The sequence below is a fragment of the Rhinopithecus bieti genome, unplaced genomic scaffold (assembly GCF_001698545.2).
Source record: "Rhinopithecus bieti isolate Rb0 unplaced genomic scaffold, ASM169854v2 scaffold_30732, whole genome shotgun sequence".
Taxonomy (NCBI): domain Eukaryota; kingdom Metazoa; phylum Chordata; class Mammalia; order Primates; family Cercopithecidae; genus Rhinopithecus; species Rhinopithecus bieti.
In genome coordinates this window covers 4,513,363-4,538,782 of record NW_016814045.1, presented here as the reverse complement: position 1 = coordinate 4,538,782, position 25,420 = coordinate 4,513,363, and the positions used below count along the sequence as shown (strand labels likewise).

General features: G+C 47.3%; 2 protein-coding genes and 1 long non-coding RNA gene across 3 annotated transcripts in view; 1 reads left to right on the top strand and 2 right to left on the bottom strand.

Moving 5' to 3' along the window:
- Positions 1-13,559, bottom strand: part of LOC108513610 (uncharacterized) — a 34,729-nt gene extending 21,170 nt beyond the window's left edge. The window contains exon 1 of the long non-coding RNA XR_001880957.1: positions 13,449-13,559. This is a non-coding gene — a long non-coding RNA (uncharacterized LOC108513610). The remainder of the gene's footprint in view (positions 1-13,448) is intronic.
- The window catches only part of KCNIP1 (potassium voltage-gated channel interacting protein 1), a 394,968-nt gene that overhangs the window by 343,345 nt on the left and 26,203 nt on the right, over positions 1-25,420 (bottom strand). The gene's annotated exons all lie outside the window — the stretch shown is intronic.
- On the top strand, positions 13,383-25,018 carry KCNMB1 (potassium calcium-activated channel subfamily M regulatory beta subunit 1). Its single transcript, XM_017849417.1, has 4 exons — positions 13,383-13,793; positions 17,381-17,538; positions 18,982-19,153; positions 24,210-25,018. Exons 2-4 carry the CDS (start codon positions 17,405-17,407, stop codon positions 24,477-24,479), a joined length of 576 nt encoding a protein of 191 aa, XP_017704906.1. The 5' UTR covers positions 13,383-13,793; positions 17,381-17,404; the 3' UTR covers positions 24,480-25,018.

The following is a 25,420-nucleotide window of genomic DNA, read 5'->3' as shown; positions in this document are numbered from 1 at the left end:
CCGGGCCCAGGGCAGGGCCTGGCATGAAGAAGACACTCAGTAAATTATGAAATTATGAGGTGTTTGTTTGTTTGTTTGTTTTAGACAGAGTCTCACTGTCACTCAAGCTAAAGTGCAGTGGCGAAATCACGGCTTACTGCAGCCTTGACTTCCTGGGATCAGGCCATCCTCCCACCTCAGCCCCTCAAGTAGCTGGGACCAAAGGCATGCACCACCATGCCTGGCTCATTAAAAAAAATTGTAGAGATGGGATCTCACATGTTGCCCAGGCTGGTCTAGAACTCCTGGGCTCAAGTGGTCTTCTCGTCTTGGCTTCCCAAAGTGCTGGGATTATAGCCATGAGCCACTGTGCCCAGATTTAATGATGATTTTTTAAAAATCAGTCCTTTTATGCCCCTTTACTTCCCTCCTTAGAGACAGAGTCTTCTGGGAGATGGTGCTCCGCTGAGAGAAGGCACAGCTCTCATCTACCTTGTTCACTCCCAGAGAAGATTCTAGTGAAGTTCATAATAATATTCTCTGTGAGTGTAAATGTAGACCTTGAGCTTCACAGGGGCAATTTTATTATTTATGGATGACAGACTTACATTTTCATTAATGTGTAAAAAAAGGGGATTAAAAAGCCTCTCTCTGCAGTGTGTCTTTTTAAATGCCCACAGGAAGTAGTTCCTGGGACTGCCAGCCCTATGGGCCACGGAAGAATCTGCCTCAGGCACAAGGTCCTGGCTCGGAGAAGGTCTCTGGCTCAGGATTAGCAAGGTGTGTCAGGAGGGTTATTCTGAGTCCCACCCCAGGCTGAGGTCCAAGGATGCTAGGGGAGCGCTCTTCAGAGCTGCCTGTGACAGGCTATGATGGAGGGAACAGGGAAGCTTAAGGCTCCAGAGATACATGTCCAATATCACTAGTTACATGTGGCTATTTCCATTTACATTAATTAAAGTTAAAAATGTAGTTCTCCACTTACACTGTTCACATTTAAGTGTTCAACAGCCGTAGGTAGCTGGTGGCTACTGAATCGAATGGCTCAAAGTTATAGAACATTTCTGCCATCACAGAAAGTTCTATTTGGACCACAGTGCTCAGACAAGAAGGAATGGGGGTTTCGGCTCTAAGGTACTAGCATCGTGACCTTGGACAAGAAACGCTGTGTTTCTGCCTCAGTGTCCCCATCTGTAAAATTAGGATAACCGACCACAGTAACCACTTCAAAGGGTCAGGATCAAATGAAATACTACAGTTCAAGTACTCAGCATAGTTCTTGGCATATGTTGGTGATCAGTAACTGAGAGCTCTCACTGGTGGAGAAATATTCTACAAAGAGGAATGATATGGTTAGGCTCTGTGTCCCCGCCCAAATCTCATCTTGAATTGTAATACCCAAGTGTTGAGGGGAGGGACCTGGTGGGAGGTGATTGGATCATGGGGGCTATTTCCCCCATGCTCTTCTTGTGACAGTGAGGGAGTTCTTATGAGATCTGATGGTCCTATAAATGGCAATTTCCCCTGGGATTTTCTCTCTTTTTCCTGCCACCTTGTGAAGAGGTGCCTGCTTCCCCTTCTCCTTCCTCCATGATTGTAAATTTCCTGAGGCCTCCTTAGCCATGCAGAACTGTGAGTCAAGTAAACCTCTGGTGCTTATAAATTACCCAGTCTCGGGTAGTATCTTTATAGCAGTGTGAGAACGGACTAATGCAAGGAATAAGGCAAGAATATGGCATAGGAGTCAGGAAGCATGGGCTCCCGGCTGGGTTCTGGCACTCACGAGAGGCTGTCAAGATAGGCCTGAGTTCCAGTCCCTGGTCTAACAAAGTTATGTGGCTTTGGGCAAATCACTGCACCTGTCTGAGCTCACATGGCTCACCAGCTGAACAGAGGTGTGTGTTTTATCAGATCCTATGCTTCCACAAAAAGAGAAGAGGCAGAAGCCTTTAACGGCTAATATTCTTTGGCTCTGATCCATGCTTTTAGGAACCTGTTGGAAGGAAATAATCAGAGAGGTGAGCAAAGGCGACATGAACAGATCATCCCTGGAGAGTAGTCTACAATAGCAAAGTCTGGAAAACAGCTTAAATATCTCAGAATAGGAAAATTGTAAAACATTTTATGGCATATCTATATGATGCACTATTATAGGGTCATGAAGTGGTATTTTGAAAAACAATATTACATAAATGGGGAAAGGGCTTCTATTTAAAATAAGAACATATTTTAAATTGTATGGCATATTCCTAAGTTTGTTTATAGAAAGTATTTGTATCAATCTTCAGAACATAATCCACCAATATTTTGACTGTGGTTTCCTCAGGACATTGAATCTTGATTGGTTTTTATTTTCTCCCTCTTTTTCCTTTTCTGTACTATCAAATTCTCTATGACTTACCTCTATCAGTTTATAAGTAGAAAACATTACTCAAGGACAAAGTGATCATGTAGGCCTGTTATAGAAACCCCTGTTTACCAGGCCTCTGGTTTAATAAAATGTGAGTAGAGTGACTCCATATTGAAGTGAGCAGCCAGGCATTCACAAAGCATGTTTAAGGTTAATGCTAATGGTCTGAAAATAGCCAAATTCTAAGCTGACCACCACTTATAATTATGTAATATTTATCGCCATACAGAACATCTCCCACCAAGCCTGTACAATGTCCAGATATCTTAAGAGTACAGCCCATTTTACTTAAAGATAATGTCAGTTAGCAGCCTTAGGTTAAGAGATTCACGGTCATTGATAGCACCAGTAGCCCTTACCTTTGGTGAGCACATCTACACAGTCCAAGTTTAATTATAGCTCCTTCTAATTTCTTATAAATAGAGATGCTAGCAAAGGATGGCATGTTCCTCCTCCTGCTGAGGATGCCCTACTCTGTAACAAAGTAGTTTCTAATAAACTTGCTTCTTTCACTGTGCTCTGTGACTCTCCTTGAATTCTTTCCTGCATGAGATCCAAGAACCCACTGGAGGGGTCTGGATCAGGAGCCTCTTTTCCAGCAACTAGCCTAGATGACCTCTAAGGGCCCTTAGAGGACATTCTATGACTTAGCAAAGGAAGTTTACAGAATAACCTGTTTGTTTTATTTTATTTATTTATTTATTTTTTTGAGACGGAGTCTCGCTCTGCCACCCAGGCTGGAGTGCGGTGGCCGGATCTCAGCTCACTGCAAGCTCTGCCTCCTGGGTTTACGCCATTCTCCTGCCTCAGCCTCCAGAGTAGCTGGGACTACAGGCTCCCGCCACGTCCGTCGCTCGGCTAGTTTTTTGTATTTTTTAGTAGAGACGGGGTTTCACCGTGTTAGCCAGGATGGTCTCGATCTCCTGACCTCGTGATCTGCCCGTCTCGGCCTCCCAAAGTGCTGGGATTACAGGCTTGAGCCACCGTGCCCGGCCCAGAATAACCTGTTTATAACCTCAAAACCCCCTGCCCATGCTGAGAGGCTGGGAAGGCATGGGGTGGGGCATTCAGCCCCTGGAGCCGGTCCTGACCTGAACCACTTAGAACAGCTGATGAAGATGGGGCCTCTGAATCTTGCCAGAGAAGGACAGTTAGAATGGTCTAAAACAGGGGCTTCTTACGTATTCCTGATCACAATTTGGGACCAATAAAATATTTCACTTCCAATGAACATATAAAAGACTGTACAATCTTGCTAGTAATTTAAAGAAAGCAAATTAAAAAACAGATGAAAGAGTTTTTACCTAGCCAAAAGACACATATTTCCAAATTTAAGAGTGTTAAGGATTGGTGATGATGTGTGAAATCAACCAGTCTCCTCTACCAGCTGTGAGTACAAAAATCGGTATCGGTATTCTCGTCAGGCCTCTGAGCCCAAGCCAAGCCATCGCATCCCCTGTGACTTGCATGTATATACATCCAGATAGCCTGAAGTAACTGAAGAATCAAAAAGAAGTAAAAATGCCCTGCCCCTGACTTAACTGATGACATTCCACCACAAAAGAAGTGAAAATGGTGGGCCCTTGCCTTAAGTGATGACATTACCTTGTGAAATTCCTTTTCCTGGCTCAAAAGCTCCCCACTGAGTACCTTGTGACCCCCACTCCTGCCCACCAGAGAACAACCCCCCTTTGACTGTAATTTTCCTTTACCTACCCAAATCCTATAAAATGGCCCCACCCTTAGGTCCCTTCGCTGACTCTCTTTTCGGACTCAGCCCACCTGCACCCAGGTGAAATAAACAGCCATGTTGCTCACACAAAGCCTGTTTGGTGATCTCTTCACACGGACATGTGAAACAGTTCTGGTAAAAGGTGTGCAGTATATAACAAAATCTTAAACATGTAGAAACCTTTTGTCCTAGAATTTTGCCTTGGAGGTCCAGTCTTTATTCTAGGAAAATAACAAGAAATGTGCAAACATTCATAAACCAAAAATAAAATTTTAAGGTCCTCCCAATCATCTGAATGGATCACTTCTCTCACCAGGGCATTCCAAAATTAACCTGAAAAACTGATTCAGGTCAGGATGGAAAGAGGGGTCCAGACATGTCTCATTATGCCCTGCTCCCTTTTGGATTTCAGGAAAAGCTGACCAACATTCAACGTCAACACAAACCTTAAGTCTGATAAGAAACATCTACAATCTATTCTCTCTGAAGCCTGCTTCCTGGAGGCTTCATCTGCATCGTAAAACTTTGGTCTCCACTTTCACTCGTGTCCCTGTGAAGAGACCACCAAACAGGTTTTGTGTGAGCAATAAAGCTTTTTAATCACCTGGGTGCTCAGGCCAGGCGGACTGAGTCGGAAAAGAGAGTCAGGGAAGGGAGATAGGGGTGGGGCCGTTTTATAGGATTTGGGTAGGTAGTGGAAAATTACAGTCAAAGGGGATTGTTCTCTGGCGGGCAGGGGTGGGGGTTACAAGGTGCTCAGTGGGGGAGCTTCTGAGCCAGGATGAGCCAGGAGAAGGAATTTCACAAGGTAATGTCATCAGTTAAGGCAGGAACAGGCCATTTTCCATTTTCACTTCTTTTGTGATTCTTCAGTTACTTCAGGCCATCTGGATGTATATGTGCAGGTCACAGGGGATATGATGGCTTAGCTTGGGCCCAGAAGCCTGACATCCACAACTTCTTATTATAACCCTAGCATCCCTTTCTATAGATTATAACTCTTTCAACCAATTGCCAATCAGAAAATGTTTAAATCTACCTATAACCCTGGCAGCCCCCTCTTCAAGTTGTCCCACCTTTCTGGACTGAACCAATGCATCTCTTAAATGTATTTGATTGATGTCTCCCAAAAATGCATAAAGCCAAGCTGTGCCCTGACTGCCTTGGGCACATATTCTCAGGATCTCCTGAGGGCTGCCTCATGGGCCATTGGTCAGTCATATTTGGCTCAGAATATTTCACAGAGTTTGACTCTTTTCATCAACTTATTTTGTGCAAAGAATATTTAATGAGGCATTGTTTATGGAACCTGAGTTTCCTGAGCTCTCACCAACCTGGGGCTCCAAATTAGCCACATAAAATTTGACTTACAAATGTTTTGGTTCAGAGTCCCTACCTACATAGCTTTCAGACCCCTACAAATATTTCTGGGGGATTTGCAGGGAGTCCATGTGTGCTCAAGCCCTCTTGTTTTGCTCTTACCTAGTTTTCCTGTCCCAAAGCCACATACACAGGGAGATGGACTGATATCAATGTGAGCCCCTCCTGACCCCTTCTTACTCTCTAGCTGGCTCTGCCCTGGAAGCTGATCACTGGGACTGCAGCAACAAGCTCTTTGTCTGTCTACCAGTTGGATTCAACCAAAGGAGATCAGGTGTCTGGAGAAGGGTCTGTAAGCCAAAAATAGAATGCTAAGTCCCTTGATTGACTGAATGGACCCCTCTTCTTGGCCAAGGAGATTTCAAAGAAACCTGAAAAACTAGTTCAGGCCATAATGGGGAGGGGATGTTGGACATGCCTTATAATAAAATACCTTCCTCCCTTTGGTATTCAGGCACAACTTATCAGCATTAACATTAACACAGAAGTCTTAAGACTGACAGACTCTTTGTAGTAGTAAATGCCAAATTCCACTATAGCATCACATGACAGATAGCAGCCTCTGAAAGAAACAAGTATTTTACCCCAAACTATATTTATTTGACATATTTTGAAACAGCCCTGCAAAGCTGTCAGTTGTGGGGAAAATCTACATTCTGCAGAGAATTCTCTTCCAAGTCTTTTTCTCATCCCAGAGAGATTTAACTAAGAGTCTAATCAAACCTTCTAAGGTCTGATGAAAGACATTTATCATTTATTCTTTCTGAAGCCTGCTACCTGGAGGTTTCATCTACATAACAATAACCTTGGTTTCCACAACCCCACTTCATGGTTTTTTCTGTTGACTTCAACTCTTTAGGCAAAACTTAATTATTTCAACCAATTGCTATTCATGAAATCTTTGAATACACCTTTGAATCTTTGAATCCACCCGGAAATCTTTGAATCCATCACCATTTGAGATGTCCTGCCTTTCTGGGCTGAACCAATTTAAATCATATGTGTATTCATTGATGTCTGCCTGTAACTTCTACCTCCTTAACATTTATAAAATCAAGCTGTAATTTAACCACCGTGGACACATGTTCTCAGAACCTTCTGAAGTTTTGTCACAGGTCATGGTCCTCACATTCGGCTCAGAACAACTCTCTTCAAACAATTTACAGAGTTTGGTTTTTTCATCAACACGTCCCAGGAGAGTGAGGACAGCAGTCTGTTCCCCAGCTTCTTCCCTGAGAGTCTCCCCAGGCTGGGGACATCCCCTCTCAAGAAGATTCTCCTGCCCATCTTGGACATAGCTCCCTTCCCTCAGCCCTCAGCCAACATTGTGAGCCCCTAGGTTACTACTGGTTTCCTACAACCTGTCCGCACCTTCATTCCTAATACCTGCAAAAGTTTCCCAGTTTAAGTGTATCCTCTAAAGTGGTGTGCTGGCAAAGCAACTCTCCAAAAAGACAAAAGCCCTGATTTGTATTGTTCGTAGATTTCCACAGTGTAACTACTTCCATCACTGTGGTGGATTTTCAGCTCCTGATGGTTGAACACCTGGCTTGCAAAGGCTCTCACAGCGCCATTGTGAGTCAGCTCCAGCGTGCCTGGGGACCCTGATTCATACAGGAGTCTACCTTTGCTGCAGCTGTTTTAAATAATAATGATGGCCATTAACTATCAAGGCCACTGCCCAAGGCCACAGCTAAGCAGAAGTGGAAATACCCTCTTCCTCGGTCCCAAAGTGGCATTGTTCATGTTCTGAGTCCCACAAGCCGCAACAACAGCTTTCTTTCTCTTGCTCTCTCTCACTCACTAAGGCTCAAATCCGGCCTGGGACAGGGTTAGGAAATTGCCAACCTGTCTCCATCTCCCACTTCTATGATGTTGCCATCTCTATCCACCTGTTCTGGTCCCCAAACTTTGTGCTTATAGATACAATTTCCCTTATGCCTGTCCATTCACGAAAAATGACATCTGGGCATGGGTGTGGTTCAGGGGTAGAGAATAAAACAGGTCTGCTGAGAGCAGAGGCAGACTCTGCCTTCTACTAAACACAAACAAGCATGCAAGGAAGCAAGCACCCTTCCTAAATATCTGACAACATGGTTTGATGAAATCTATCCTGAGTTAGCCGTAACATAGAAAACTGTATAGGCTTTCTAGAAAAATGTTTTATGAAATGCTCAGCGTCACTAATCATCAGAGAAATGCAAATTAAACCACAATGAGATACCATCTCACACCAGTCAGAAGGCTATTACTAAAAAGTAAAAAAAAATAACAGATGCTGGCAAGGCTGCCGAGAAAAGGGAATGCTTTTACGCTGTTGGTGGAAATGTAAATTAATTTAGCCCCTGTGGAAAGCACTTTGGAGATTTCTTAAATAACTGAAAATAGAACCATCATTTGACCCAGCAATCCCACTGCTGGATGCATACACAAAGCAAAACAAAGTATTCTACCACAAAGAGAGCTGCACTTGTACATTTACTGCAGCACTATGCACAATAGCAAAGGTGTGGGAACAACCCAGGTGCCCACCAACAGTGGGTTAGATAAAGACAGTCTTCTGCATATACACCTTGGAATATTACACAGCCACAAAAAAGAATGAACTCATGTCCTTTACAGCAAGATGGATGCAGCCAGAGGCCATTATGCTAAGCAAATTAATGCTGAAACAGAAAACCAAGTATCAGATGTTCTCACTTCTAAGTGGGAGCTAATCTCCAGGTAGACACAGACATAAAGACGGGAATAATAGACACTGAGGACTCCAAAAGGAGGGAGGGAGTGGTACAAAGTCTGAAAATCCTCCTATTGGGTATTTTGTTCACTCTTTGGGTGATGGGATCAATAGAAGCTCAAATGTCGGCGTCATGCATTACACCCTCATAACAAACCTGCACGTGTACCCCCCGAATCTAAAATTAAAATTCAAGAAAGAAAAAGTTGTATGTGCAACTATGAAAGCATAATATATCAATTTAAAAAAAATGTTTCATGGCATGGGAAAATGATTATAATATTCTGTTACATAAAAAAGCAAGAGATTTTTTTCCCAAAAACCAAAGCACGATGACAACAAAACTGCAAGATCTCTGTTTATTCCTCCTGATGCTAGAGATGTGACAGTGAATAAGAACGGTTCCAGTCCCTGATTTTAGAGAGCTTACCCTTGGGTTGTGAGACATGTTAATGGAGGATAAATGTTAAATTACAGGGGGAGGAAGTGTTCTGCGGAAGAGGCATGCAGGGCTCCCAGCATGCGGTGCCAGAGCTTCCACTTGGCCCAGGAGGCGCAGAGAGTGGCTAAGGGGTTGGGGGCGAGGGAAGGCCCCCAGGAGGGAGTCCTGTGGAAGAGGAAGAGCTGGCTAGGAGGCAAGGACAGGGGAGTCATGTGCCATGGAAGGAGAAGGCACGTGCGTCCTTTATATGTGTCGAAAAGGCCACACACCACTCTTACAGCAACTCTCTCTGAGCGGTGAGGCTCACATTGTGCTCATCTTCTCCCTGTGCTTCTGCATCATGCAACTTTCCTACAGAGCAGGGATGATTTACACTAAGGAAAGGGCATTTTAAAAAAAAAAAAAAACAACCTTACCACACAGACAGACAGCAGGGCTGTTAATTTATTTATGCTCCTCTTTGTCTCAAAGAGGATTTTCAAGGTGCTTACAATTATGTTAACAGCATGGCAGGATAAAGTAAGAAAAATTAGGCCAAGGAAAAATATGATGAAAAAAGTCAGAGGAGAAAGCAGTGAGTATCCCCCCACACAGCAGGGAACAACCTTATCAGGTTTTTTTGTCGTGTCTTGTCTTGTGGCCATTTAATTCTAATATTGGCATTTACTTTTGCTGTTGTTATACTTGGTCATCTCAACTCTTCTAAAAAATCTCCCATTGTTATTTCCTCTCCCTTTTATTACTCTCTCTCATTTAAAATACATCTTTTGCTTTCTGTTCTGCATTTTTGCAGTTTAGGAAATCTGGCATCGCTTTTCTGCAGGGAAGGGGCAGTGTCTGAGTCGCCTCGGCACAGTGATGTATCCAGGGCCTCTGCATAGCAAGTGCTGAGAGGTCTGTGAACGCACAGCTTCGCTAGGACAGAGAGTGACTAAATTCCTGCAGCACTCAGAGAGGCACACACAAGGGTTCAAGACCCAGTTGCCAATTTGATTTATGGAACTTATTATCCCAAGTGTTGGCAGAGAGGAGATATTGATTCAGAAGGACTTAAATAAACAAGCAGGTGTGTAATCCAGAGGGGGGTACAGACTGAGCTGAGGACATCTGGAAAGCAGCGGAAGCAGACATCGTGAAGAAACCTGAGGTCTCTTGAAAACTGCTCCCAAGGAAGTCATGGGGTGACAGAGGGGCAGGGACGGGCTGTAGAGTCAGCGGGCACAGGTGCACTCCAAGCTCCACCACGTGACACGCTAGGGGCGTGACCTTGGGAAAATCACTTTGCCTTGTGCTTTTACAGAAAGAACAGGCCTTTTGTGGGGGATTGTGGAGAGAAATGTCCATGTGTATGTGTATGTGTATGTATTGCATATTGATGTGGTCATTCCCTGGTACATGGTAGGTGCTTCATAAACAAAAATACCCTCCCATATCACTGCCCTTCTATTCCATTTGTGCCATAGTGTGTGACCTAAGAGTAGATAAAGCACTGTTTTTTTTATTTTTTTATTTTTTTTAGACGGAGTCTCACTCTGTTACCCAGGCTGGAGTGCAGGGGCTCAATCTCAGCTCACTGCAACCTCCGCCTCCTGGATTCAAATGATTTTCGTGCCTTGGCTTGCCAGAGTAGCTGGGATTACAAGCACCTGCCACCATGCCCAGCTAATTTTTGTATATTTAGTAGAAATGGTTTTAGTAGTAGGTTTTTTTTGCCATGTTGGCCAGGCTGGTCTCAAACTACTGGCCTCAAATGAACCGCCTGCCTTGGCCTCGAAAAGTGCTGGGGTTACAGGCATGAGCCACCATGCCCAACCTAGATAAAGCATTTCTAAACTCTCCTGTAACACGCCATATAGCAATCTCAGGTGTTTTAATTCCCACCAGTTTAAATTCCCACTATCACCAGCAACACTAACAGTACCCCTTTGAAATCACTTGCAATTGTATTCCAGTTACTATGACTGCATAACAAATTACCCCAAAATGCAGGGGCATGAAACATTAGGTTTCTTTTTCTTCTCATGGATTTTGTGGCTCTGGAATTCAGAGAGAGCACAGAGCAGGTGGGCTGTCTCTGCTCCACATTCTCTGAGGCCTCAGCTGGGAGACTGGCAGGCTGGGGGTGGAACTGTCTGCATGCAGCCTTGTTCTCTCCCATGCCTGGTGAGAGGTACTAGTTGTTGACTGAGATCTGAGCTGGGGCTGTCAGCTGGAGCACCGGGCCTTGGCTTCCTACAACATGGTGGCTGGTTCCCAGGTACATGTCTCGAGAGTGTGTCGGGAAAACTTGAGCCCCCGTCTATGACTTAGCCTTGAAAATTGTGCTGTGTCCCTCTACCATATTCTACTGTTGAGGCCCTTACAAAACTCCACCCAGGGTGAAGGAGAAGAGACATACATGCCCCTCTTGATGGTGGAGTGTTGATGCCACACTGTAAAAAGGGCACATGGAATGGGAAGTACTTCAGTGTGACCATCTTTGGAAAATACAATCTCCATACTATGTGTCAGGTAGCTTAGGTGATCTCTCTTTCCTCAAAAACACTGAGGGCCTAGGTACAATTTTCTCTATTTTAGAGACAGCCAAACTGAAACTTAGAGAGGCAAAGTAACTTGCCTTGGGCAATTTATTTCACCTCTCTGAGCCTCAGTTACTTACTCTGTCAAATGGGTAGAAAAATCTCTACCTCAGTGGTCTATTGTGAGCCTATTGTGCTAGTACCTTAAGGAGCTGTTGGAAGAGTCAGAGAAGATACTTTGTGATCTCTGACACCCCATACTAATGCAGACGGTCAATATTTATTGTTGCAGCATTGTTATTTTCTTGCCCTCCACCTGTAGCCATCTGTCACACACAACCCCACAGTCAGCAAAGGACCTGGGTTTTCACCCACAAAGGTGACACCCTTGAGGACAAAGCTTGTCCATGCCTTTTGGTTGTGGCTCACTTAGGGGCAGCAGAAGACCCCACAGCCCTCCTTCCCTGTTTGTTCCCGCCTTCCCTTGGGAAGAATGCTCAAGTTTGTTGATAAATTCCAAATAATATGTAGCCCTTAATAACTTATTTAGAGTATTACGAGCAAGGAGCCCTTTGGTTATACTCATAAATGGCAGCCTGTTGCACTGTGTATCTCTCCCCCAGGGAAGCAGGGGTGGGGGCTGGCATTTCTGGAATAGCCTCAGGAGGACTTTTCCTGCCCCTGGATGGACAGAGGATCATCCTTGGAAAATTACTCTTCTGAGGTTGAATTCCAGATCCTGCATCCCTCTGTCAATCTGCCTGCAAGGTCTGAAGCTGGCCTTAGACCCCCTGGTGCTATGGTGCCCATTAAACAGGCAATATAGTCTCCTGTTAATATGATTCAATTAGGAAAGGGGTGGAGAAGGGCACTCACCGCCTGAGAGTGTGTCAGGGAGGCCTGAATGGCCGCCCTCATTTCGCGCCTGCTGGAGGCAGGAGGGAAGGAGGTGATGAGCTCGCTCAGCAGGGTAGGCCAGGCTGCACCCACCTCCCTGGGGGCTGGGGAAACTCAGGGTGACCTTCAGATCCTCAGGTGGCAGCTTACTGTATGATAGAGGTGATTTTTAATGTCTCAAGGCAGCCCCAGAGTCAGCAGAGACAGACTGAGCTGTGTAATCTGGAAGGGCCAGCTTTGAATCTAGTTTTGGCCCTTAGGGCTGGACCAGTGACTTCAGGCCTCCAAGCCTCAGTTTCAGGTTCTTTGATCCTTGGGTCCTGTGAAGGGTGGAGATACGCTGCCTTCTAACATCATGCCTGATACATAGGAAAGCCCCAATATCTGGGATTTTTTTGTTGTTGTTTTGTTGAAAAAAAAATATATATATATATATAGAGAGAGAGAGAGAGAGAGAGAGATGGAGTCTCGCTCTGTTGCTCAGGCTGGAGTGCAGTGGCACAATCTTGACTCACTGCAACCGCTGCCTCCTGGTTCAAGCAATTCTCGTGCCTCAGCCTCCCTAATAGCTGGGACTACAGGCATGCACCATCACGCCCTGCTAATTTTTGTATTTTCAGTAGCGATGCGGTTTTGCTGCTGCCTAGGCTGGTCTCAAACTCCTGGGCTTGAGCAATCCGTCCACCTTTGGCATCCCAAAGTGCTGGGATTACGGGCATGGGCCACCGCACCTGCCCTTTGTTGCTGATTTTTAATCCTTACATTCACTTTACAGATGAAGCAGCAGAGATCTAAAAGCATGTTTCTTGCCTGTAAATGCTGATGTTCACTTGTCTGAGTGCCAGGTACAAATCTCTGTACTTTCACAGTCTCTGGGAGGGCCCATAGTGAGCAGACTGTCCAGACCTGATTGGAAGCAGCCGTGGAGCTCTCACTACTCCCAGCTCCATCTTGGTTGGTCCTTAAAAGGTGAGTTCTCTTCCATTGCCATAAATCCCCACTGTCTCTAACCCTCATCGCTACCCTAAAGCAAAGTCAGTTTTAAAAATGCCAGTAACACAAGGGAGAAAACTGAGGTCCTTTAATGATAAGTTTGCGAGAAAAACAAAAAACATAAAAGGAAACTGAGGCCCAGAGAGGTGCCATAACTTGGTCAGGATCACACAGCCCATAAGTGCCAAAGGCAGGGAGCTGTAGCTGCTCCAGCGTGGGTATGCCAGGGACTGGTGACAAGCCCAACCCCTCCAGCCCAACTCCACCCTTCCTCATGCCAACAAAAGGAGAATCATTTCCTATTTCTGGCATCTTTGCCAGCCTACAGAGCCAGAGAGAAGAAATATTTCCAAATACACCAGGCTGATCTTTCGTAGTTTCTCAGTCTTGTTGTCTGTTGTCGTTTGCAATCTGTTTCCCACGAGACTTTGGAAAGATGGAGGTGCAGGGCCTGGGTAACAGCTGCCCTCCCCAGGGCTGGATACCTGCTCTCTGAGTCTGTGTCTCCAGGCTGTGTGCTCAGACTTGACCATGTTTGGGCATGGAGGCTTGCCCCAGATGGGGACCAAAGTCTGCTTCCCTGGAGACGGGCGGGGAGGCCAAACTTCCTGCTGGAGCTCTGTGGCCTCTTTTGGGGTGGGGGCCGTGGGCCAGGCAGAAAGAAACCATCTGCTGCTGAAGACCCACAGGGCGCCGGGGAGACTGTGAGTACTGGATCTGAAAGCACTTGGGAAGTTGTTTCTCCGAAGACTGGGCTGGAGGGAGACTGTGGGGAAAGCAGCCTGCCGCGGGGCAGGGAGGAAGGCAGGCAGGAGGACTCCCTTCCTCTCAGGGCTGTCCTTCCGGATGGAGGGCCCGTGGTCTGATGGCCAGCAGGGAGGGTGGCACAGTGGCCAGGTTACTCTGGTAGTAGATGCCCTGGTCCTCTAGGTCCCAGTTCTCAGAGTAGCCAGAAGGCTGCAGCCTGGAGATTAACACCAGTCCTGGCACTTGTCACTGGTAGAGAGGTGGGACAAAAAATAGATTCATCAAGAGGGGTCCAGACTTCTGCTCCAAACTTTCAGGGTTTCCTTCATCAGTAATAATAGCTAATATTTACTGAGGGCTGATTTGGGGCTAGGCACTATGATACATGCCTGATACTCAATATGGCATTTGATCTCTAGCTGAACACTCTGAGGCAGGTACCATGATTCTCATTTCACAGTTATATGGTTGCTAAGTGGCAAAGCCAGGATTTGATTCCATGTCTGATGACCTCAGAATTGCCCTGTCTACACCCCACAATGTACACTATTACTTGTCCTTCTAAGGAAAAGGATGTCGACCCAGCTACCTGTTGACTACTCCAAAGTCCTGCTTTCCTTTGTCCTCCATCTTCTCTGAATCTATCCCAGACCTCAGGTGACCTTTCTAAATGGGAAGATACATCCCAGAAGTTCAGAGATTTAGAAATGCTCAAAACTGGGAAGTTCTTTTTTTTTTTTTTGAGACAGAGTCTCGCTCTGTCGCCCAAGCTGGAGTGCAGTGGCCGGATCTCAGCTCACTGCAAGCTCCGCCTCCCGGGTTCACGCCATTCTCCTGCCTCAGCCTCCTGAGAAGTTCTTCTTAAAGTCTAACTGAAATCCCTCCTAGGATAGCTGAAACCCACTTCTTCCTGTTCTTTCTGTCCCTCGGGGGGTATTGACAGTTCCCATCCTTCCTGCCGCCAAAGGTTCTCCCTTTGGATGCTGAATATTAACTTCCTGCTGAAGTCACATCTGCATTGAACCCCATGCATGGTCTCAGGAGGATTTATCAAGACTCTATAAACTCACTCACTCAGTGCAGGCAACAGTCTCATCAGAGCATTAGACACAGGTCAGACCTGAGTAAACCAAGTTTCCAGACTTCTGTGTGACGGGGAAGCCTCTCTTTTCCTTTCCTTCTGAGCTCCTAAAACTGGTAAAACCAGGTTCCTGCCTTCACCAGCTTCAGGAGTGCCCAGGGGCCTGGGAGTGCACTAGAAGCCACACAGCAAAGGAGGCAGTGGCCCTGGAAGGTAGGGGGCCAATTAGCCAGGAAGGAGCCCGCACGCAACAGGAAACCCCCACAGGTACGCTCCAACTGCCCCAGGAGAGAAATGGCTTCGTTGTGGACGCTCAGCCCTAGGTTTCCAAAATGGGATTTCCCATTGGCTTCAAATGATTTATGTCTCACAGTATCTGGGGTGGGGCCAAGTGCCAGTGACCCCTAAAGGTCTTGGGGAAGCAGTCTGTTGGGGCTTTTAGCCTACCTCCAGGTGATTCTGTTGCTTTACCTGTAAACATATGGAGAGGCTTTCTCAACTGACGCCAGGTAGAAAAAGGCATGGGCTCTCCCAGTTCCACAAGATCACAGAATGGAAGGAAAAGGATAAAAAGGAGTTGAACAAAACATCTCTCTTTGTTGGGGGAAATTTCTGCTTGCTTGTGCTTCTATAATGTCTCCATTAGAATGTAGGGGAACCCCACCTCCTGGTTCCAAATAAAGCAGAAAAAGTTATCATTGGATGTCACCTCTGTCAATTGACAGGGGAGGTGGACCAGCTCACTGGGAAGGTGCAATGGGTATCCATGCTGCCTGACCCTGGACTCTTCCCTTTAGCAGGGATGCCCAGGTATGGGGGCAGCCTGGCTGAAGGGAGGGAGTCAAGAATCTCTGATTGAATATTTGAAACAGTCCAGTAGTTAAGAGACGCCTGAGCAGAAAATAGAGCACTTTGCTGAAAATCTTTTGGACTAATGCCTGTCCCCTGGACACTGACTAATTAAACGAACAAATAAAACATAGTATGTTTATTACTTTAGGGACCTGGCAAGGACAATAAAGTCTTCCCTGATATCTGGCTAAAATTTCCCCTAAAATGGAGGATTACAGTGAACAGGTCCCATGGCCCTGGTATTTTTGGTAGAAATGGACTCTGGTTACCTTAACCACATAAAAACAACAGCAAATATATTTATCAGAAGGCTCTAGGACAGCTTGTGGAACGCACAGGAGATCACACGGGGACCATGGCTGGGCGTCTCTGTGGCTCCAGGCAGCATAGATTAAGGGGCTGTTTCTTGAAGTCTTTGTCAAGATTCACGCTCCTGGGGGAGCGATCAGGAGCCTAGCAGGGGAGGGTGGAATCTTTGCTTGCACTGGGGTGGGGTCAATGCCCCGGGAAAAAACAAGGAGTTGCTGCCTAAAGAAGGAGGAGAGAAGGAAAGCCACCACCAGCAATGTGCCCATTCCGCTTTGTCCCAGGTGGCTTCAAACCCTGAAATAAGAAAGCCATCTCTGAGGCCACCATGATGCCTTCTTTCTTCTTTCTTTGCTTGAAGTGGGGGAAGGTTCCTTCCAAAAAAAAAAAAAAAAAAAAAAAAAAAAAACAGAAAATGGTAAACCTCCTGCCTCTCCTGACAACCTGCAGCTGTCTTCTGGGGCCCTCCTGTCCTTTCCCTGCCTGCTGCCCGGCCCAGCCAGGCCTACCACAGAACCATTTCTGGGCAGGAATACTCCAAGTTTCCCTGTGAGATAAGTGCCATGGAAGGAGGCGTGTGGATGATGCACATGGACAGCTCGCTCACTGTATGGGACCTATGACCATTGTAGCAAATGATCATAAACCTGATGGCCCCAAACAACAGAAATTTCACCAGAAGTCCAAAACCAGCAAGGTGTCTGCAGCCTGCACTCCCTCCAGTGGCAGTAGGGGATGAGCCATTGTTCCTTTCCCCCGCCAGCTTCTGATGGCTGCCCGCACGCCTTGGCTTGTGGGCACATCACTCCAATTGCTATCTCCCTGGTTATATCATCTTAGCCTTCTCTTCTATGTTTAATCTCCCTTCACTTCCCTCTTATTAGGACCCTTGGGATTACATTTAGGATCTACATGGATAATCCAATATTGTCTCCCCATTTCAAGAGCCTTTATCTTAATCACTTCTGTAAAGTCATTGCCACATAAAGTAACATTGATAGCTTCCAGGGACTAGAAAATGGACATCTTGGGGGGTCATTACTGAGCCTATTACATACTGTGTGACCTAGGGCAAGTCACTTTACCTCTCTGAATCATAGGTCGTTTATCTGCAACTGCCTCTCAATTGCATGGATTAGGCTTACATGGGGTCTGAAAAGCAAGCCTTCTGGAAGTTGCAAAGCTCCAAATACAAACAAGAGTGATATTAGTATTTGAGAACCTTCCCCTCTCACCTGTCCTCTCTTTCTGTGGATCACCTGTGAACTGGGCTGATTTCACTTCTGTTTGCTTCTGTGGACCTAGAAATGTTCACTGCCCCCAGTGAATATGGTGAAGAAGCTGGTGATGGCCCAGAAACGGGGAGAGACACGAGCCCTTTGCTTGGGTGTAGCCATGGTGGTGTGTGCCGTCATCACCTACTACGTCCTGGTCACGACTCTGCTGCCCCTCTACCAGAAAAGGTACTGAGCTCTTCTGGCCTGCCCACCCCCCACCCCTCTCCTAAAGGTCTGACATCTGTAAGGAACCCTGGCCTTCTACTCACCCCTCTCCTTGACCCTCACTCAATAGGCAACAGGGTCAAGACAATGCTCATTCTTAGGTTCTAGGGTTCAAGTACAGGGAAGGTAAGATGAACTGAGCCCCACTGCTCTGAGATTCTAGGACCTGGTGGTAACAGACACATGATGCCCTTCTCACAAGAATTAGCAAAGAATCAGAGGAAATATTCCAGTGCAAGTTTGATCCCAGGAGGAATCAGAGAATTACAGACGTTTACAACTCAGCTGCATAATTCTCTCCCCTCTGAAGCCTCCCTGTCAGGTGGGCATCCAGCCTCCTGATGAATACCTCAAGTGAGGGGGAGCTCCTTGCCTCAGTGAACATACCATTTCATGTTTGAGGTTTTCTGATGTGTCTGCATTGAGCCAGCATCTGCTTCCCTGAATTCCTGCTCAGGAATCTCAGAGAAGGGTCCCTTGCTCCCTGACGTATCAACCACTTGAGTTTTTGGGTTTTTTTGAGACTTTAAGGAAGAACTGTGAATTCCTAATTTGTGTTCTATTTGGAACAAACACACTCAGTTCTCTCAGCCTGTCCTTAGAATAAGACTCAGACCTACGCTCTGGGCACGTTCCAGTAGCTGACAGCCCGCTTCTGACTGGCAGTGGGTCTCCCGCAGGATACTTGGGAGATGAATCACTATTGATTTACTAACATGTTGATGAGCTGTTAGCCTCTCCCTGGCCTGCTGCAGCCTCACTCTTCACAACACCGGAGTGATTCCAGGCTGGACCCTTACCCTGGTGAGGCACCATTTAAAGATCGTCCCCACCATCTTTCCCATCCTGGCTCAAATCAAGGCCCTCCTACATCTGCTCCTTTTAGGAGAAAGAACAGTTTTCGAAGCCACTCAGACCTAGCTTCAGGTCCTGCATGGCCTCGGCAAAGTCATTTGATCTTTCTGAGTTTCTCTTCTGCCTCTGCAAAAGGAAGATGATTTGAATAAGAGAGTCTCAGGTTTGGCTGCTTGTTAGAATCACATCAGGGACTTTGAAAAACCACCAGAGCCTGGGCCCAACCACCCAAGAAGTTCTGATTCATTTGCTCCGGGGTGTGGCTTGGACACAGGAATCTTTTTCAAAGCTCCCCAGGTTTTTAGAAGAGTAGCCAGGGTTGAGAACCAGTTATATAGATAATGTCTAAGACCCCATCCAGCTTCTACAATTCCTCCCTGTGTCCAGGGACTGTGGGGTCATGTGCCTTTATTGCTGGATGCTTAAGACAAGATGAGGAGCCCAGTCCTGGATCCCTCTAAAGGCTCCCAGGGGATCAGGGGTTCAAATGGGTGTTCTGTGTGTCACTCAGTTCTAAGTGTAATGTGTGCCTGTGTGTGGTCTCCTCAGCGTGTGGACCCAGGAATCCAAGTGCCACCTGATTGAGACCAACATCAGGGACCAGGAGGAGCTGAAGGGCAAGAAGGTGCCCCAGTACCCGTGCCTGTGGGTCAACGTGTCAGCTGCAGGCAGGTGGGCTGTGCTGTACCACACAGAGGACACTCGGGACCAGAACCAGCAGGTACTGAACTGGTGGGATGGGGACACATCCCCTTATCCCTGTCAGGTGTGTGAGCCTGTTCCTAACTGTCTCTGTCCCTGAGGCTGAGAAAAATCAACCCGCTTGACCAGGTCTCCCAGCTGGAATGAGGTTGAGCCAGCCCTAGCTCATCCATGTTGGAGTCACACAGACCTGGGTTTGAATCTGCCACTATCTGGCTGTGCAAACCTAGGCAAGCCACTTAGCCTCTCCCTGCCTCAGTTTCCACCCTTGTAAAATGGAATGCTAATGCTGCACCGTGAAGAGCTGTTATCAAGTCAGAGACGCTGTATATAAAGTGCCATGCTTGATGCTGGGTGAATAGTGGGCACTCAAACAAAAGCAGCGATGAGTGTTATTACTTTCATTCTACAACCTCAGTCAAATGAGGGACCAGGCCCAGGGCCAGATCCTCAAAGTGGAATCCCAGTGACTCCCTGGGAAACCAGGGACTCAGGGCTGGAGTAACCTCCATAAACAAACATTCAGATGGTTTTTCTATCCTTGCCTCCCAACATCCCACCCTCCCCTTCCAAAAAACAAAACTTGCCACCATATCCTTTCCTAAAGCGATCAGTTGGCCCATATTCTGTCTCCCTTCCTTCTTTCTTTCCTTCTTTTTTCCTTTTCTTCCTTCTTTCCTTTCTATTTTTCCCTCCCTCTCTCCCTTCCTTCCTCCCTTCCTTCCTTCTTTCCTTCCTTCCTCCTCTCATTTATTTATTCAACAGTCATTGAGCACCTCCTGTGTCAAGCCTGTAGGACTCAAGAGGAGAGAGCTCATGCATGAACAGGCCTAGCAGGGAGGGATTGGCACTGAGGAGAAGAATAGAGGAAGTTACAGGGATTAGAGGAGGAGGATGTTTTCCAGCTGACAATGATGGGGGTATCAGAAAGGTTCTTAGCAAGATCACACCATTGCACTCCAGCCTGGGCAACAAGAGCGAAACTCCATCTTAAAAAAAAAAAAAAAAAAAGGAGGCCGGGCACGGGGGCTCAAGCCTGAAATCCCAGCCCTTTGGGAGGCCGAGACGGGCGGATCACGAGGTCAGGAGATCGAGACCATCCTGGCTAACACGGTGAAACCCCGTCTCTACTAAAAAAAAAATACAAAAACTAGCCGGGCGAAGTGGCGGGCGCCTGTAGTCCCAGCTACTCGGGAGGCTGAGGCAGGAGAATGGCATAAACCCGGGAGGTGGATCTTGCAGTGAGCTGAGATCCGGCCACTGCACTCCAGCCCTGGTGACAGAGTGAGACTCTGTGTCAAAAAAAAAAAAAAAAAAAAAAAAAAAAAAAGAAAGAAAGGCTCTTGGCGAGATCGCGCCCTTGCACTCTAGCCTGGGCAACAAGAGTGAAACTCCATCTCAAAAAAAAAAGAAAGAAAAGTTCTTGGGTGAGGCTTTTAACATCAGACAGACACAGGATGCAAGGCATAGAGAAGGAGGTGATATGGAAAGTGGGTATGCCTATAGGAGGAGGCATGGTGGAGGGAAGGGCTAGGTGGAGACAGGGATGAGAGGGCTGACGACAGAAAGTGACCCATGATGGGGTGTATGCAGCTGGAAAAGGCTGCCAGGGCAGACTAACGCCTATTCTCAGAGGCCTTTGATCATCACAGTATGGAATTAAAATGTGTGTATGTCTCAAGATATATCGACTTTGGCTATGCATTAGAACCACGTAGGAGTCTTAAAAAAACAAAACTAGGGTCCAAAACTAGACCTATCAAGGCAGAATCTCTGGTTAGAGATCCATTCATGGAGCTCCCAAGGTGATTCTAAGGTTGGAAACTATTGCTGTGGGCAATGGGAATCTTTAGGGCATGATCAGAGTTGGGCCAGGAAGATGGAGCTTACAGGTGTGTGGGTCCAGTTACGAGACAGAGGAGCCAAGGCCACAGCAAGCACTCAGGACCAAGATGTGGGCCTACAGCAAGGGAGATGCTGACTGTCAGGACTTGATGGCTGATGGGATGGGAAAGGGCAGGGTGCCTGGGATGGGGCATGGAGGCTCTGGGATCTTGAGAGTGCTGAAGGTCAAGGAGAAGTGGGTCTGGGCAGTGCAGGATGGTCAGGTGTTTTGTCATCGCTAGTGTGACTCGGCCCCACCAGGTGGAGAGAGGTCTCCGGGCCCACTGGAGGTAGCTCCTGCTCATGACCTCTGCTTTGGCATTCAGTAGCCCTTAATTTATCCCAAAGCAAGACACAGATTTTTAATAACTGGTGACATTCTCTGGGTATGATATGGGCTGGAGCAGGCTGGTTTTCAGGCTGCCTCCCTGGTCCTGAGATTGCCAGCTCAGAGGAGCATCCCCTGAATGAGCTGCCAGCAGGATGTGAAGGAAGGATGTGCTGGAGCCACTGCCGTCTTCTCCTCTGCCATCCAGGCTTGACCAGGTGTGGTGCTGATAGCAGGCTGCAGGGGCTGGGAAGAAACAGTGGAAATGCCCTTTGTGTTTTTGCCAAGCAGCTGGGTTGTGGGCTAGCTGCCTCTTCCGCCTACATCCGTCATAGGGGTTCAAGTAGCTGGGGCCCCAGGCGAGCTGGGTGTCCTCTGGAATCCCTGTGAAGGGCCATGAAGGCTCTCATCCCACTCTCCAACTCTGACGGTGGGGGCCACAGTCTACCCTCAGTTTTTCCTGTGAGTCTTAGCCTGGAGCAGGTAAGTTCTAAATCCCCTCCCATTGTCTGTCCTGGGGACCTTACACTGCAGGGCTTGGGAAAAAGCTGGGTGGTTTCAGATCATTCAGATAACGAGGCTTAGCGGGACCCAGGACAGGAGAGAAAGGATGCATTCAGGCCCCGGCTTCTGGGCTTGGCCCTGAAGAGCGAATTCCTGCCCAGTGTCTTGCCAAACAGGCCCAGCATAAAAGATCCAGAGGAACCCTGAGCAGGCAGAAGCCTCCACTTCAGAGCTCATCCATAGACCTCTCTTTTTTGTTTGTTTGTTTTTTTGAGATGGAGTCTCGCTCTGTCGCCCAGGCTGGAGTGCAGTGGCTGGATCTCAGCTCACTGCAAGCTCCGCCTCCTGGGTTTACGCCGTTCTCCTGCCTCAGCCTCCCAAGTAGCTGGGACTACAGGCGCCCGCCACCTCGCCCGGCTAGTTTTTTGTATTTTTTAGTAGAGACGGGGTTTCACCGTGTTAGCCAGGATGGTCTCGATCTCCTGACCTCGTGATCCGCCCGTCTCGGCCTCCCAAAGTGCTGGGATTACAGGCTTGAGCCACCGAGACCTCTCTTTAAGAAGTTAAAGAAGGAGCTGTTGTTGCAATTTCATAGATAAGTCAAAACATATTATCATTAATAATAATAGCATCTTCCACTTTTTTGAGTTCTTATCATGTGCTGGGCTCTGTGCTCAATGCGTTACATGCATCATCTCATCGAATCCCCATGACAGTTCTTCTAGGCAGGTGGCCTCACTAACCCATATTACAAGTCCCAGAGAGGTCGTGGCAGTTGCCAAGGTCATGCAGCTCAGAACTCAGGCCTGTCTGACTCCATAGCCACACTGTTGTTTAAGGAGCTAGGTTAGCCAAGGTCACTGTCAGAGGCATTGGAGAGACTCAGGCCAGGCCCCCTTACCCTCAGCTCAGGACGCTGGATTCTGTGCTACTGAGGACCTGGCAGTACCCAAAAGCTCTGAATGCCAGATTACTCAGGAGCCAGCTTCTCCCCAGCCTCAGCTGCTCCCTGGTTGGCTGGCACGCTATATCTGAGTGCAGTGCTCCCCATTTCCCAGGCTGTGAGAACCACAGTGCAACCCTCCTCTGTGCTGCTGGAGTGAAAGCCCTCAGGGAGGCAGCTTCCAGGGTGGGGCCTCATATAAATCCAGGGAGTGGTTGAGACCTGCAAGGAAGCTGGCTCAACACCTGCCATTTGGGTCTCCAGAATTAAATGTGTGTCACGCTCTGCTGCCACAAAACTCTTTTTGACGCATCCTTTCTTTCCTTTGGATCCCAGTGTCAAATACCAGCTTGCCAACGTATTTTGTTCGCTGTACACAGGTTGAAACTGCAAAGGTTTTCAATTTTAAGTTTAGCTAATATTTTACTTTTTTTTTTGAAATGGGGTCTCGCTTTGTTGCGTTACCTGGAGTGCAGTTGCGAGATCATAGCTCACTGCAGCCTCCAACTTCTGGGCTCAAGTGATCCTCCCACCTCAGTCTCCTGTGTAGCTGGGACTACAGGTACACTACCATGCCCACCTGGATAATTTTTAACTTTTTTCGTAGAGGTAAAGTCTCGCCATGTTGCCTAGGCTAATCTCGAACTCCTGGGCTCAAGGGATCTTTCCCCCTCGGCTTCCCAGAGTGTTGGGATTACAGGTGTGATCTGGTTTCTGACTTCTCTTAAAGTGTTGGAGGTCTGGCTATTATAGATGTTCTAGATGGCCTGACATCCATTGTCTGGAGGGAGTGGTGACTGCCTGTCTGGAGGCAGCTGGCTCTCTCCCTATTGTCAGGCCCTGCCACTCCCTGGCAATTCTTCCTGGCACCAAGGCAAGTGTCAGTGGGCACCTCTCATCTCACTGCTTTGCCTGCTTCACCCGCTGACAATACCTTCATGAGCCCTGCAGGCAATTGAGCACATGATCTCCATTTCAAATACATAGCCCACTTGGCCTGTGTCCCTCCCTGGTTTCCTTAGATAGCTCTGTTTGAAGTCCTTCTTTCATAATATCCTTTGAAACTGATATTCACCCATTTAAGTGATAAAGCCATCAGGGCTCAGAAAGAGTGAGCGATTTGCCAAAAATTCTACAGCCAATCCAGGCAGAGCCAGGACTCCAAGGCAGGACATGTGCCCAGGTGTGTAGCCTGTACCCCGCGCAGCTCCAGCACTGCCATCCACACACACGACACAAATGACAGCGTGCTCTCCAGACCTGCACAGCGCATGGCCTGCCAAGCTTTAGACCAAAGTCCTGACTCCAATCCAGGGGCCTGACTACAAAGCTGATATTTTTCTTTGCTTCATATCAAGCCCTTGGCTAAGAAATGGGGATTTCCAAGCCTACGGCTGCTCTTGCTTCTCCCCACAGTGCTCCTACATCCCAGGCAGCCTGGACAACTACCAGACGGCCCGGGTTGACGTGGAAAAGGTCAGAGCCAACTTCCATGAGCAGCAGGTCTTCTACTGCTTCTCCGCACCTCCGGGGAACGAAACCAGCGTGCTGTTCCGTCGCCTCTACGGGCCCCAGACCCTCCTCTTCTCCCTCTTCTGGCCCACCTTCCTGCTGACCGGTGGCCTCCTCATTATCGCCATGGTGAAGAGCAACCAGTACCTGTCCATCCTGGCAGCCCAGAAGTAGAGCCATCCATACCATACCACTTGTCAGGGCATGGGGGACTGGCTGAGCCCCCAGGGCTGCTCCCCACTTGCAGACCTATGCCTTCTGCGCCTGCCCTCCCACTCTTCCACTCCAATCCACCCTGTCTTCTATTGCAGGATTAACCTTTGAGAAATCCCTTTGTGAAGTCATTTCCTGCTCAAGAATGTACAATGGCTCCCCAGTGCCGTGGAGGCCATAAGGCCAGCCAGTTATAGCTCTCTATTACCTGTCCCTACTCAACAAACTCACACCTGTTTCCAGTTGCGTCACTATGTGCCCCACAGAGAACAATGATCATCACCTCTGTGCCTGTGTTCTCCCTGTTGTCTCAAAGGGGTACCCATCCTCCCCTGGAAGCTGTCGCCAGCGAGCCTCAGTTCTTTATTTGAATTCTCTAATAAGAACAACAGCAGCTCCCATTTCTAGAACACATTTACAGTATTACTATTTTCTAGGATACAAAGTGCCATATATATTTTTAATTCCAATATTAATAAATGTATGCAAAACAACAATCAGCTGCAGGGAAATACACGAGAACTCATCGAAATATTAGCGGCGGGATGGTGGTTAATTTCTGTTTTCTTCCTTACCCCTTTTTTATTTTTGGTGCTTTTCTAAATTTTTTTGTTATAGGAAGGTTGTGTTCCATATGTTTTTAATCAGAAAAGCCACGGTAGATGCCATTTTGGAAAAGTTGAGAGAGTGTATCCCCTCACAGAAAAAGATGGAAGTGGGTCTGGGGATGGAGTTGGGTTCCAGTCAGAGACAGGCCGTTCAGAACACACAATCTTAAAAACCCCTCTGGAGGAAAGGTCATGATGTGGAGGAGGATTTATTACTTAAATTGAGGGTATGGACTCCGGCACTGAGCCTGCTGGGGAAGCCTATCTCAGATTTGAAAAGGTCTAAATGGGAAG